Source organism: Miniopterus natalensis, chromosome 14 (assembly GCF_054644295.1).
Source record: "Miniopterus natalensis isolate mMinNat1 chromosome 14, mMinNat1.hap1, whole genome shotgun sequence".
Classification (NCBI taxonomy): domain Eukaryota; kingdom Metazoa; phylum Chordata; class Mammalia; order Chiroptera; family Miniopteridae; genus Miniopterus; species Miniopterus natalensis.
In genome coordinates this window covers 9,761,015-9,775,394 of record NC_142094.1, presented here as the reverse complement: position 1 = coordinate 9,775,394, position 14,380 = coordinate 9,761,015, and the positions used below count along the sequence as shown (strand labels likewise).

Genomic DNA, 14,380 nt, shown 5'->3' with positions numbered 1-14,380 from the left:
TGAAATGCGTCGGTGGGCCCAGGTCACTGTACCTTACATGACCTTGGGCTGCGTGGGGGGGTGGGGGGGGGGAGTGCTTACAGAGCTGTACGGCTCAGCACAGGCCACTCTGAATGATTAGACTGCTTCCAATCCAAAAACAAAGCCCCCTCCTCCTACCCCCCGAAAAGGATTAGCCTCTTTCATGATTCATTAGGCATGTCGCACTTAACAGGGTGACCCATTCTTCCTTCCGTTGGCAAAAACATGACCTGGCCCTAGGTCCTGCTGGAAGCAAATACCGACAGGAAGCTTCCAGGCCGTGGAGGGGAGTCGGTGTGCGCCCCCTCCTCCCGTGGCCACTCCTGAGCCAGGATGCTCTTATTTCCTCAAGTTTCTCGGTGCACGGGCCAGCGGGCAGCTCGAAAACTAGTGACAATTCCCATGCACAATGAGGGCTGCTCTCCCGCAGACACTCAGTGCTGTGTGACCTCCCAGTGGTGTGTGTGTGCTGGGTCCTGGGGACGGGGCAGCTGCAGAAAGCGAGGGCGGGGGTTGGGAGCAGGGGTCGGGGGGGGCCTGGCAGCTGCAGAACGCTGGGTTTGGGGAGGTGGCACGTAGAGGCAGGAGTCAGGGTTGGTGGCACTGGCCGGGCGTTGCTGCCGTTTCCCCTGTGGCCAGCGGCTCGCCCGCTGCGGGCTGTGGCGCGCGGCAGAGGCCTGCCATCTCGGCGAGGCTCTCCCCCACGGCCTTCGCGAACCTGGCCGAAGAGGTCTCCTGGCAGCTGTGGAAGCTAGACACGCAGAACAGGATGCTCTCGGGCTGCGGGTTGTAGCAGGCGCCGTACCCGTTGGGCACCACGGGCCCGTAGCAGCAAAACATCTCCATGGTTGTGGGCACCTGGAGGAGAGGACAGGTCAGGAGCTGCCTGTTCCGAAATGCAGCCTGCAAGCCTGCTAGAGGGAAGGGCGTCCTAACAGCCTGGGGCCTCGACGGAGTGTTTGCTTCACTGACTGTTTTCCACTTGGGCATTTGACTGAATTAACCAAATCAACAGATGCTTCAGCCTGGATGGCCACGGCCTGAGTCAGAACAACAAACCCATCTAAGCGCTCGGCGTCAGAAGAGGGGCCATAAGCCGCTCCCTGGTGTGAAATCTTCTCTACTTGTGGAGTCAGAAGCTACTGGATTCACCTGCTGCTGGGTCTTGGCTGAGTCTCTCTTTTACCTGGGGGCCTTTTGAGGCACTGAGGCAATCAGGATAATTTACTAAATGGCACCCTGGTGACACCCACCGGTTCAGTGGCTTCCCTGAGGAGGTAATTTGTGAACTGGAGGAAATCTGGCCTGTCTCCGCTGTCGAATCCCTCCACATCCTTAATTACTGTCAGCATTGCTCGGCTGCTCTGACTTTTCTCCCCACAGCCTGGCCACGCACAATTACCCAGCACTGGGGTTTCAAAGTTTGCCATCAATTGGAGACTTAGTTATGCACCTAATATGTTTTGAATTCAGAGTGCGGAGATTTTGCAGTCCAGATCACAAACCAAGAAAATGTGTTTCTAAAGGCATTCAAGACATAAGTGTCCATTTCCAGTTGGGGGGAAAAAAAAAAAGACCACACCCCAGTTAATTTTATTAGCTGGTATTAGGGGGAAATAGACCAGATTTGAGGGCAGATGCAGGGCGGGTTTGTTTTAAATGCACAGGTCTGGCCGGTGTACTCAGGCCTCAGAAGCGACACTGGTTGTTGTAACAGGTGGAACAAACCATTAGTCTTGCTAATAGTAGCCTCATTGTCAGATAAGTTTGCCATGCAACAGCCGCAGGACAGAGAGCCGCTCAAGGCACTTTTGCCCATGGATGGCTTCCCAAAGAATTTACGTTGTGTTCTGCCCTCGTTTAGTCACGTCTGTGGTCTGTGAGCTCACTGCAGTAATGAGAAAATCAAATTACTGAGTGAGCTTTTATCCCCACATTCAATATTATGAGCTCCTTTTATTGCCCCATCCAGCCTTTCACAGATGAGGTGGGCTTTTAGTAAATTGATGTGGGGGCGGGGGTAGGGGGTACTTTCTCTTCTAAACTGCTGCCTTTCTCTAATGGATTTCATTCTGTTTTGTGACAGTGGTCCTCTGACAGGACACGCCTGTGGTGCTGGTTGGGAGACACCAGGCTGGCAGCTAATTGCCTGCTGGCGGATGGGTGGCCGTTTATAATAATGGCTGTGACCTGCTTGGAGGCCCTTTCCGCCAGCACTGGGCTGGGCTTTCTCCCTACATCATCACACCCAGCGGGGCCAGGGCTGCACTCTAGGCCCGTCAGGCTTCAGAGGTGACAGATTGGAAGGTGGTAGCCTCATGGTTAGGGCACCGGAATGGGTGTGTCCTGCCCTGTCCACCTCTGCTAAAGTGGCATCTGTGGTCACTCCCATTTAGAAGATGAAACGCAGCATTCTGATCAGTTAGGTCATCTTGCAGAAGGTCACGAAGTTCATGAGATTCAGACATGGGACTTGTTTGGCTCCCGCCAGTGGGCTGTACTCCCTGAGCTCTTTAGAAAGCCCACTCGTTCGTTAGGCCACCTGGCTTCCCGGGTGACGGCCACAGTAGGGCTGTACCTGGCTGGTGGAGAGGACAAATCGATTGCTCATCAAGTATGTTTCATCCGTGAACATGTCAGGCAGCTCCTTGCACACGTCCCGGGCCAGCTCCCTCAGCCCCAGCAGATGGTTGTCGATCGCCATCCCAGTTATGGCCTGGGCGGTAGGGAACAGAGAACAGTAAAGAGACGTGGGCTCCCACGTGCCTCCTCCCACCTCTCCAGTCCACATTGCTAACCGGGACTCCCCTGGCCACAGTTGCTCAGCACTTGCTGGGGACAGCGAGTGTGGGCAGCAGCCAGGGCTGACCGCTTCTCCACGTGGCCTCTGCTCCTTGGGCCCTTGTGCATTTTTGTGTGCACAGGATGAGCCCAGATCCGGCTGCATTCTAACATGAGTCTGAGTCCCCTCCCACGGTCGCTGCCACGTGTACCATGTATAACCACTTGGTGCTCTAAGTGGAAGGAGCAGGCTGGCCAGGCCACCCCCAGTACCTTCTCAGGTAGGGGAGGAGTCTGGGAGAGGGACAAGTGCCGGGTGCAGGGACAGCCAAGCCCCATGCAAGCATGGCGAGGGACGCCCAGGCTGTCACCTGGCAGTCTCTCACCACAGCCAACACTTTAGCCTCCAGTGGGAACCCCAGGTGTTAAGATCTGTTCCTGAATCGCCACTGCTATTTCATGGGCCCAGAACAGTTCAACTCAGCTGGATTCAAAATCTAAGAAGTCATCTTGAGACAGAAAGTAGGCATCTTAGTAGAGGCTCAGCTGACGTTTACAAGGGGAAAGCCTGTTAAATGAAGGAAGGTTTTTTTTTATTTATCACCAGATATTTGAGTTCTTCGCAAAGGATAAGATAATAGCATGGGGCTGCAGAATCTCTGTGTAGGAGGCGCTCCGCGTGGTGGGGAGGCTGGAAGTGGGGCAGTGGGCCAGGGCGCTCATTCTACATCTTTCCTACTTGAGGCTGCACGTGTAGCGCACACACTGGCTTTGCTTGAATTGCCTATTTATTTGGGACAGTTTGGTGGGGGCCACCTCTGGCCTTCAGTGACAACCTCTGGGTCAACATCAGACGAATTGTGGGTAACTCTTGGAGTGGGGGTTCACAGTTACCTAGGCTGGCTGCTTAGCTGTTAAGCCCCATATCTGAGGAAACCTCCCATCAGAGAGCTTTGCTCAGGTTCACAAGGCACGTTTGGGGATTTGACGGCTGCTCTCTTTCAGTTGGGAATGGGCGCATAAGGAGGACTTGGAGGCCCCAGGCTCTCCAGATGCACTAATTATAGGCTGGTAGACATGTTATGCAAACACCGTTCACTTTAGACGTGCCCCATTAGGACGGGGGAAGCGCTTCTGATTTCTCTGGTTTCCCCTGTTTCGTCACTGACTTCTGTAGACCTATCGAAGCAGCTACTCTGCCCCACGCCTGTTTTCACCACCTCTGAACATACATGTAGCACCTGGGGTTGAACCGGGGCTGATTTAACAGATTGTTTGGATCAGAGCCATGAGAAGTAATGAGTAAAACAATTCATCATTCAGTCTTTCTTTCATTCAGAGAACCTTAACTGAGTGCCTACTATGTGCTTGATGTTGCTGGGCACTAGAGTGACGACAGAGGACAAAGCAGTCCTAGACTCAGCCTTCATGGAGCCTTAAGTGTGGTGGGAGGCAGATATTAACCAACCATTCAAATAAACTGTGATCAGCCACTGAGGTAAGTGCTATGAAGGAAACCACAGGTGCTGTGGAAACGTGGGGCGGGGGTCTGGGCCAATTTGCTCCTTCGCTGGAATTTCCTTTCTCCACCACCACTGCCAGATGCGCTTGCAGAGATCTGGAGGGTTCCTTGGTCTTTGCCCTGCCCCTTACTCTGCATGGCCAGCCAGGCACCAGACCTGCCTACGAAGCATCTTCACAGCTCTCCTCTGCCACCCTATCTCTTTTTTCAGTTGTCCTCATCAACTTAAAATGGTTAACATAAAATAACCCTATGGCAATGCTTTGGAGGACAGTTTTCTAAATGTTTTCTTAAAAATTGAAATTATTATCAAACATATTTTTATATGTCACCTCGCCAGCATTGATTTCCACTCCACAGAGACAACCACTCAGAATACTTTTGGCATTTACTTTCTTAGTTCTCAATAACACACTCGGACGGCTATTACTGCGTTTATGTTTTACCTACAATCTTATTATAGAAGATGAGCTTTGACTCTTGTGTACCCCTGCTCCCCAAATGCACTTGTACTCCCCCATCTTCCCAGTAGTTACATTTTAACTCTTTGTTGCTTGACCAACACTCAGTGTTTACACAATTATAATTATGCAAGCACTCACAGCTGAGTCCTCAGTGTGTTATGATGAGATTTCCTCTCTTACCTTTGTCTCTAGAATTGACCATGTTTAGATGATTAAATTATGATTTTTCCCACTTGCTGAGACTTCTGTGTATCTATAACTAATTGATTCTTAAATTCTCAGCCAGAAGTACAAAACTTCCCTCAATACATTAAAATGTCTGATAACTTATTAGTTTCATTTCTCTTCTCACTTCTTGCTCGCCTATGGACTTATTGCTTCCTAATAGCTGCCAACTTGGGACCTACCTTTACTACCATTCTCTTTCTCTACCTCTTGTAGTGAATCTTCGGATTTTTAGATCCTCTGACTTTTTTGTTTTTGTTTTAATCTCTTACTTTAGTGGTCTATATCCTCCAATAGCTTTTAAAACAAGAGAGCTTAATAAATAAAAATTTTGAGACCTTATCTGTCTGAAAATGTCCTTATTCTATCTTCAAACTAGATGATAGTTTAGCTGGATATGGAATATATGTTAAAATATTTATCCCTCAAAATTTAAAAGCATTGCTTCACCATCTTCCACCTTCCAGAAATGCTGTTGATAAGTCCAATTACATTTCCACCATATTTTCCCCAAGAGTTATTTTTATTTCTTGAAAAAGAAATAAAATTTTATTTTTACTTATGGGTGCAATAGCATCCCTTATCTTTCAGGGGACTTCAATTACAGTTTTAAAAAAGTCTTTCTGTTTCCTGCATTGTTTTTATTCCCTTTAAGTTTCTTCTAAATTCTTTTAAAAATTTGTTTGGAATGGTTTTAGTCTTTTATGTTAGCAGTTCTCCTCAATGTCTGATGATTTATAGCAATCTGTTTATATTTAAGAATAAGGCGGGACGGCATGGCTCAGTGGTTGACGTTGACCTAGGATCCAGGAGATCAGAGTTCGATTCCTGGTCAGGGCACATGCCCGGGTTGCGAGCTCAATCCCCAGTTGGGGACATGCAGGAAGCAGCCAATCTATGACTCTCTCATCATTGATGTTCCTATCTCTCTCTATCCCTCTCCCTTCCTCTCTCTGAAATCAATAAAGGCATATATATTTTAAAAAGATAAAGCATTGAAAAGATGAGTAGAAGAGTGAGAATGTACTTGTCAACTGGTGGGCTTCACTGTGAGGTGAGCTGGCTGGGCTTTTTCATCGGAGACCCCCACTCTCAGTATCTGTGACTCTGTTCATTGGCCTAGTCCATTTCACCACAGAGAAAACCTTTAATCTCCTGCTTCGGTAGAGGTGGTAATAAAGGTGGTTACCAGTCTACCTGGAGCTGAGTGGCTGGAGAGTTTACTGTTAAGTAAGCAGGTTTTGATGAACCCCTATTTTGGGGACAGTATCCATTCCCTCAGCTGTACTTGGTGTCCCCAAGACTAGAGTCTTTCTTCTTCAGCCTCTCCAGAAGATAGGTTTCTAGTCCTCCCTTGGGAAGGGGAGGGCAGCAGCCTGGATCACAGGGTGGTAGAGAGGAACTGGGGGTGTAACTATTTCTTATATAGATCATCAACCAATCCTCTTCTTTCAGCCCCACATGGAGCCCTGCTTTTGGTGGACACCTCCAATGTCTGAGGTTCTGCAGTGAGGTTCGCTGCACTCCTGAGCCTCCCTCACGGCCTGAGTGGGTTTCAGCTTCCTCGGGTCTGCTAAATGAGTTGCCATGTGTTTCACTTTTCAGCTCTAAAACTTTGCAGTCACCTCCTTTCCTCTTCTCTTTGTCCTAGTGTATTTGTGGCTTAAAAAATCCCTTTGCTGATATTTTTGAGGGTTTTAGGGGGAGTGACAGTATACCCTGTATTCAACTCACCATGGCTTTTTAATCCCCACTCGAGGAGATGTTCTTTTGTTTGTTTTTTATTTGAGAGAGAGAGAAAGAAACATTGATGTGAGAGAGGAACACTGATCAGTCACCTCGAGTATGTGCCCCTACTGGGGATCAAGCCTGCAACCTAGATATGCCTGACCGGAACTTGAACCCGCAACCTTTTGGTGTATAGGATGACGCTCCAACCAGCTGAGCCACCCAGCCAGGGCTCAATCCACCATGTTTAATCAGAGGTTTGTGCTACTGCTTCAGCCCCTGCCCCTGTTCTACTTCAGTCCCTACATCATCTCTTTCTAAATATACCGGTTCCTGCGTGTAATCAGTGTTGCTGCTTCTTGGCGGACCACCCCATGCTCCACCCAGTCCTCCTTCTACCTGGTCATCAGAGTAGCTCTGTGACAGGAAACCCCAACGTTATGAGTTCTCTTGCTCCTCTGTTCTTTGCACACACTGAGCTACTTGCTTTTCCTCCAATGTGTCTTATTCTCTCAAGACCTGATCTTTGCATATGCTGTTCCTTTCTGGGGCCATCCTTCCCTTCAATGTCTGTTACAAGCACCTCCTCATCCTTCAAGTCTCATATTAAGCACCACTTCCTCCAGGAAGCCTTCTTGGCTTTCCCAAGCAGAGGAACAAGCTAGTCCCTCCATGTTCTCTACTACTTCCTGAGGGCTCCTTTCAAGTGGGATTGGATTTATCATTTAAGGGCCTCCCCTCCTAACTACACAGTAAACTCCCTAATGATGAGGCTTATGGACTATATTTTTTATTTCCTAACACCCAGCACTTTAACCAAAAAATACCCACTGGATACATGAGAGTGAGCTTGATTTCTCCCAAACAGAACAAACACTTGGCTCTTCGGGTGAGTTAGGGACCTCGATTAGAGAATAAACTGAATTAGAGGAAAGTCTACATTGGCTAGTTCTAAAACCCGGTTTGCGTTGTACTTGCTCTCGACTATATAGAGTGAAGCCTGTATCAGAATGATCTGCAGTTAATATCTTGACCACCAGCCCCAGCTTATTCTCTGCTGCTTGTATGCTGACTTGCTGTGCTAGAAAAGAAATCATTTCTCTAAACTAGGGGAACGTTTCCCTTACAATTTTAATGTCACTATTAATTCTGAGAAAAGACTTTACACTTACAGGCAGTATAAGTAAAAGCGTGGAGAGCAAGACAGCAACGAGCAGCCCCGGGTGGGAATGAACGCCGCCTCGCCTGCCAGGCCCGGCGCCGTCCCCCTGCATCTGACTCCTCGCGTGTAAAGTAGAAATTGCTATGCCTATCTCGTGCTATTATTGTTGTTGTTTCAAAGACCATTCGTTGTATTCTTGTGAAATCCATGTAGAAAGTAGGAGTGGCGTTACCTAGGTTCTAAAAATAAGGAGGCGGCTCTGAGAGGCCAAGTTGTCGGACAGTCGGTAGCTCAGCTGTCACCCAGCTTGTGCTGTGGCCCTGCTCTGGCACAGCCCGCAGTCGTGAACTCAGACGAGGCAGGGCCTCCTCACTTACCATGACTGTGTACTCGGTCTGGGCGCGGATGGCATCCCTCAGGAGCAGCAGCTTCTCCGAATCCTGTGAACAGACCAGGTGCGAAGCACACGGGGTTTTAAGAGGCTGCTCAGCGACAGTCAAGCAGACGGGTGGACTCCTCGAGACTCCTCAGACGGAGCAGGACTTACCGGCACGGTGGCCTTGTGGTCAGTGATGGCTCTCACAAAACTCAGTGCCTCTGGAGTGGCCGATCGGATGTTGTCCACCCGTCCCTCCTGGAATCGGCGAATGGATGCGCTCTCGTAGGTGGGCGCGAGTCTGCGATGGAGCCTGCACAGGAGGAGGGATGTGAGGCGGTGGGTGATGCCTTCTGGGGACTCAGAAACGCCGGGAGAAAGATAGCCCCAGCCGGCCTTATTTTTACAGTGCTGACTTTACTTGGCATAGTATTTCATTTTAATGTTAATAGAATTCTACAGGAGGTTTCCCAAAGATGAATGTAGGGAGTCTCTAACATTAAGAGCTATGTGCATTCCCATAAATTGGTGATACTGCCCAAATATAAAATAAAAAAGTGACTGGTAGCTTTAAAAAAATCCCAATCTGGTGGGAAACCTAGAATTTCCTGCAAGACCTGATGAATGTTTGATTAATAACACAGAATGGAATAATTGTGTAATTAATCATCCATACCCTTGAGAGAATCCTGTTTTATTTAAAACAATTCAAGTATGAACTATGGATGGAGGCAGGGAGGGGCCTCAGTGATCATGTGTGCAAACTGCTGCACCATCCGGGGAACCTGGGCCTCCAACAGGCTCATGGGACTACGGGTATGCCCTCCTCCCTAAAGCCTGTGACGCGGGCAGCAACGGCCACTGCCCCCACAGCCAGGGAAGGTCTCTTCTTAGGTACGTGAACCAAGCAAGTGCTCTAGGTCTTGTGTACCTGGCTGGCACACACCTTTCTTTACCAGTCAGTAGAGTCCTTGTTGTTGGGGTTGCGGGAAGGGAAAAACACAGAACTCAGAAAAGGGCAGTGACAGCCCAAAGTCGCACAGCAAGTCATTGTCCTGGGCCTTGGCCTTCTCAGGGCACCTCTCCCATGCTGGGTGAGCTCCAGGAGGGCAGAAGGCCAAGTCCGATAGGCACAGTGCTACGCTCCGTATTGCTTGGTGAGCAAGCAAATAAACTACCATTACACTTATATCTCATTTCCCCAAGACACTGGCAGGGAGCTCATTTCCTGTGTCTCTATGGCCCCTGGAGGCAAAAATAGATACAACCGCTGGCTTCCAGGTTTTTGCTGAATCTAGGAGCAGATTTTTTTAAATTCGTTAAAGCTTAGACTCTGAAGAATGTTCTCCATGTTTTAGCTATTCAATGAGCCCAGAAGCCTCTGGCCACGTCCATTCCTGGCCATGTCCAGTGACAACAATGATCACATGAGGAGAGGGTGCCTTGTGTAGGTTCCTCTTGGCTGTGGATCTTAAGCTCTGAAGTGCTGAGTGGTGTCCCCGGTCATGGTTCCAGCTGGACCCTGACCTCATGGCCCATTTCAGCCAGTGGCTATCCAAGTATCAGGACGGCATTGACTGCATTTCCAGACCCCAGGTCCTGCCGCAGTTCTAAGCCAGCAAGGTCTGTGTCCTGGAGATGCAGGGTGACATCAGACTTTCCCAATGAGTTGTAAGAGGACAGGTGCTCACAGTGGCTGCTCCCTCCCCCAGGAGCCCCACAGGGACCCGAGGATCCACACACTGGGCCCACATGGGTGCTGCCTGCTCATTAGTGAGACTTCCTTGCTCCAGCTTCAGACAAGGTCACTTCATGGTCCCCTGGATGTTGCATTCGGAAAGCAGATCTGGGGAGACGACCGCTATTTGCTAGTCATGCCAGTTTATGAGCTGTTGCTTCTGGAACTCTGGAGCCGACCGGAGCCAGCCCTGTCTTGAGGAAGATCTACTTTGCATGTGAGTTTTAGTGCCCCATAAAATGTGAGTCAGGGGCCCTACTCTGCATCCAGCCTTACCACTGTAGAGTTTTCCTAAGTCACAGACCTGACCTCCACCCCTAGCTGACACCTGTGCAGTGTCTTCTCATGTTTGACTCAGTACCTGATGCCTACTCTGTGCCAGGTGTGGGAGGTACCCAGAGTGTCATGCTTGGGAGAGACAGTCTAGAAAACAAAGTCCATAGAACACTGGGCACAGTAGTTCACATGAATAACAACTGCCACGAAAGAGAAAGAGAACACAATTGGTGCTTTAGAGAACTGGGTGGCAGGGCACCTGAGGGGCATACTTTCTGTTCACGAAAGGCCTCTGGGGGCCAACACCTGAGTAATGGGAAGGAGCTGGCAGGTGAAGGGTGGTGGTGACAGGTGGCTAGACAGAGGCACAGCCAGAGTGAAGGTCCAGAGACGGGAGAGAGCTTACGGGAGTACTCCAGGGGAGGCCAGCTCATAGGGAGCCTTTCTGAGCCTGGACTTTGTCCTAAGCCTGGTGGTAGATGATAGAATCTGATTTGCATGTTTCCAAGTTCATACTTTAGGAAGGGAGGGTACAGTGGGCAAGGCTGGAGGCGGAGACCACCGGGGCACGCTGCAGCTGACCAGGCATGAGGCGGCAGGGGCTGGGAAGGGTGGCCATGAAGGGCAAAGAGACACATGGAAAATAACTGACACGGGGGGGATGGGAGATGGGGACAGGAGGAAACGAGGAGGAGCCTAAAGCCTTTGACCTGACTCGTCAAGGGATGCTAGTTCCATTTCATTATTGAGGCCAGAGAAACAGGGAGGTCAGGTCGCAGCTGCAGGAGCCCGGGTGGGCTGGATGAGCTCAGGAAGCTCATCTTCTCAACCCCGTGTCCCCATCGCCTGCCGGGCCTTGCTTAGCTCTGTCCCTGCCTTTGAGCTCTGTGCCCCTGAGCCACCCCCAGGCAATTGCCTCACTCTGACGCCTACCTTCTCCTTTCTGAGAGGGTTCTACCTCCAAACCCAGTTAGGTGGCACCTCCTTCCAAGCAGGCTGCCCTGATCACCCTCCATCCTCTAGGCCCACAGAAAGTTTTCCTTCCTCCAGGGTGCTTCTAGACTCTAGAGTCTACGACAGCTTGTCAGCCAGCCCCCAGGCAGGCCCTGCTCACCTGTAGAAGGCCAGTTGGAGGGCCACCTGAATAAAGGCGTCAGGGCTGCATTTCTGCTTCTTAATGAACGTTTTTCCATAGGTGTCAAACTTATAAACAATGAAGTCGAGATTCTTTACTATTCTGTGGGGGAAAAAGAAAAGATGGTTTTATTTCATGCAAAACAGAATGCACACATCCCAGAGTCTAACCAAGTCTCTCGAGCCTGCTCTCTGTCCCAGCACTCCAGAAGTTCAGGACAGTCCCTGCCCTCCAGGAGTGGGCAGTGGCAGAGGTCAGGCTGGACCAGGGCTACTCTGAGCTGGAGGTGAGGCTTGAATGGGCAGGATGGTGGCCCTGCTCTGGGCTCGAAGGAGATGGGCCTCGCTGCATGGAGGGACTTGGGGGCAGGAGAGACATTTGCAGGGGCAGGGAGAACACTGCTTCCGAACAGAACCATCAAAGCCCACTGCTCACAGAAGCAAGCCTGAGAGAGGCCATTCATTTGACCTGTCTGGGAAGGTGTGTCCAGCTTCCCTGTGGATTCTTTTGGCATCCTGGTCATTCTGCCAGATCCGCAAACCCTCTTTGTTGAGGGAAAAGCCCATTTCTCAGAAGTCTGCAGGGAGCACTCCTCAATGAGACTGGTCCTGTTCCACTTTGGGAAGGAAGCCTGGGGCCTGACGGGGGTCAAAGTCACCACAGCAAAGGCTGCTTATGGGTCACTAAAAACCCACGTTACCCAGAAACTGCTGCTGTGGCCGCTATGACATACCCAGGTCCTTACTGCCCGTGAATCATTGTCACAGCAGCAGGATTCCCTGAGTCTACAATGAGACCCCTGAGCACTGGTCTCTCCCTTCCTGCCCCCTAGTAATGACCAGCCTCCACCATAATGAGCTTGGGGTCTGGGTTGACTGCCCACTGCAGCAGTGTCCAGCAAGGCCCACACCATCCGTCGATGAGCTGCGTGTGAGGTGGAGCCCTGGGAGCAACCGTGGGCCCCACTCACACACTCGCTCCCTCAGGACTTGGGCCCTGCCTGACCTTCCTTGAACATTGCTCCTGCCTCACATGACCTCAGCTCTCGGTGGGGCCATGCCAGGTTCTGGGGCTCAGCGGAACTCAGAGAGCCAGTTCCCATGGGAACTCAGCCCTCAGTCTGGACTGCTGACTCACGGCCCCCACACAGGCTGAGCTCATAGTCACAACGGCCCCCTGGAAACCTTTTGCCCACTTGGACCCCACCTTCTTCCGTGTGCAGCTCAGGAACCTCCTGCTTCCCCACCTACAGGCCTCTCTTGGGTCTCCGGTCCTCCAGAAAAATGAGCCGGGGGCCTCGGGATCAAGTGCGGCCTGTTGGAAGCCCTAAAATGAGCAAGCTCCTCCTTTTTCCCAGGGCTCAGCAACCAACTCACCCTCCTGTGGCCTGCTTATCCCCAAACAGCTGGGTAAGGCTGAGACACCAGCACCACCTTTAGCTGAACAGCGAGGGCCACTCCTCCGCGAAGGCCAGCCAGTCTCTCCAGCAGCTCGCAGTGGACTTTCCTCTCTCCGCTCGGCCCCCGAGCCCAGCCACACTCCATCCAGCTCATCTACCCTATTCCCACAGGCCCCTCCCTGGCTCCGAAACCCCTGGACAAACCTCAGGCTCCTCACAGCTTCCAGGCCCTGTGATGGAAGGAGCTTGAAGCTCTTTACAAGGTGGCCCCAACTTCCCTGTAGTGCCCCCAGCTCTGGCCATTCTCCCACTTGCAGGTCTCCAAAGCCGTCTGCATCTGTTATGAACCACCCTTTCCCCAGCTGCCTGCAACACAAACTCCTCTCCATCCTTTGAGGCCCATCTTTCAAAGCCCTCCCTCAGTGTCCTGGCAGAATTCAGCTCCTGTGTCTTCTGAGGGTTCGGGTTATTGCATTGCATATCCTTGCTCTAGGGCCCACTTCCCCCACTAAAGTAAGAGGGTAGGTCCTTGGCACATTCATTTCTGTGTCCTCAGAGCCTCACCACAGGCCTGGCACAGACTGCACAAGCTAGCCGAATGAATGAACGAATGAACGAATGAATGCACTCATACTCACTCAGTGAGGAACGAACAGCCGAGGTCTGATTCAGTTGTCACCCCGCGGCTCCCTCTGCACCTTGCCCTGCCAGCACAGCTCCCCTCCCCAGGGGCCCACACCCGTCCCTGGCCCCCTGCCTGGGTCCCATTAAGGCCCGAACTGCCTTTGGGAATAAAAGCCCCCTTGTCAAGTTGCAGTGTAAATTCAAGCAAATTGAAATAGCTTGGATTCAAATGGACTATTCAAAGCAGTTGTTTATTCCCCTCCGAACAGGATAATTTCCCCGCCTGGACTCTGCTCAGTCGGGTGAGACCCTTGGAAATAATAGCTCCACGTTTGTATTTTATGGAAATGATGGAGCCTTCAGCAAGGCTATTTCCCTGAGAGTTATAACTCCCCTTAGTTTGCCTACATTTCCATGCGGGGTGGGGGGCGGAGGAGCTGGGGTCTCTGGAGCCTTCCAGGGGCCTCAGTGGCGGGGTGGGGGGGATGCGGGGTGCAGGCGGGCTTTTCCTTACCGTTGGAGTTTCTCTGCTGAGGAGGCTAAGAAGCCTTGAATTACGGGGGAGCACTTCCACCTCAGCCTCCGCGGGGCCGGCAGCTCGCTGACCGAGTCGGCGCGGACCAGCTTCTTGCTGCTGCTCGTCCTGCAGGCACAGGAGGTGACCCCTGCAGCCGAGCCGGGGCTGCCGGCGGCCCCTGTGCCCTCTGCGGTGGCCTCAGCGGTGGAGGCTCCGCGGGCAGGAGCGGCCCCGACCCACTGCACTCACTGAAGACAGTGAGGCTCAGGGGGGCCATCAGATTAGCAAGTGCAGAGCCAGGCTCCATCCAGCTCCCCTGACTCCAAGGCCTATCATCATCATCATTATTATTATTATTTTGGGTTTTCCTGTTCGACTACATGACACCACTAACAATCACAAAACATTTGGA

General features: G+C 51.4%; 1 protein-coding gene across 1 annotated transcript in view; it reads right to left on the bottom strand.

Moving 5' to 3' along the window:
* Positions 1–609: 609 nt before the first annotated feature.
* The window catches only part of CHAT (choline O-acetyltransferase), a 53,485-nt gene continuing 39,714 nt past the window's right edge, over positions 610–14,380 (bottom strand). The window contains exons 10-15 of the mRNA XM_087824113.1: positions 13,966–14,094; positions 11,408–11,530; positions 8,451–8,592; positions 8,281–8,343; positions 2,600–2,737; positions 610–879 (exon numbers count right to left, since the gene is read on the bottom strand). Coding sequence (XP_087680239.1) covers positions 610–879; positions 2,600–2,737; positions 8,281–8,343; positions 8,451–8,592; positions 11,408–11,530; positions 13,966–14,094 — 865 coding nt within the window. The remainder of the gene's footprint in view (positions 880–2,599; positions 2,738–8,280; positions 8,344–8,450; positions 8,593–11,407; positions 11,531–13,965; positions 14,095–14,380) is intronic.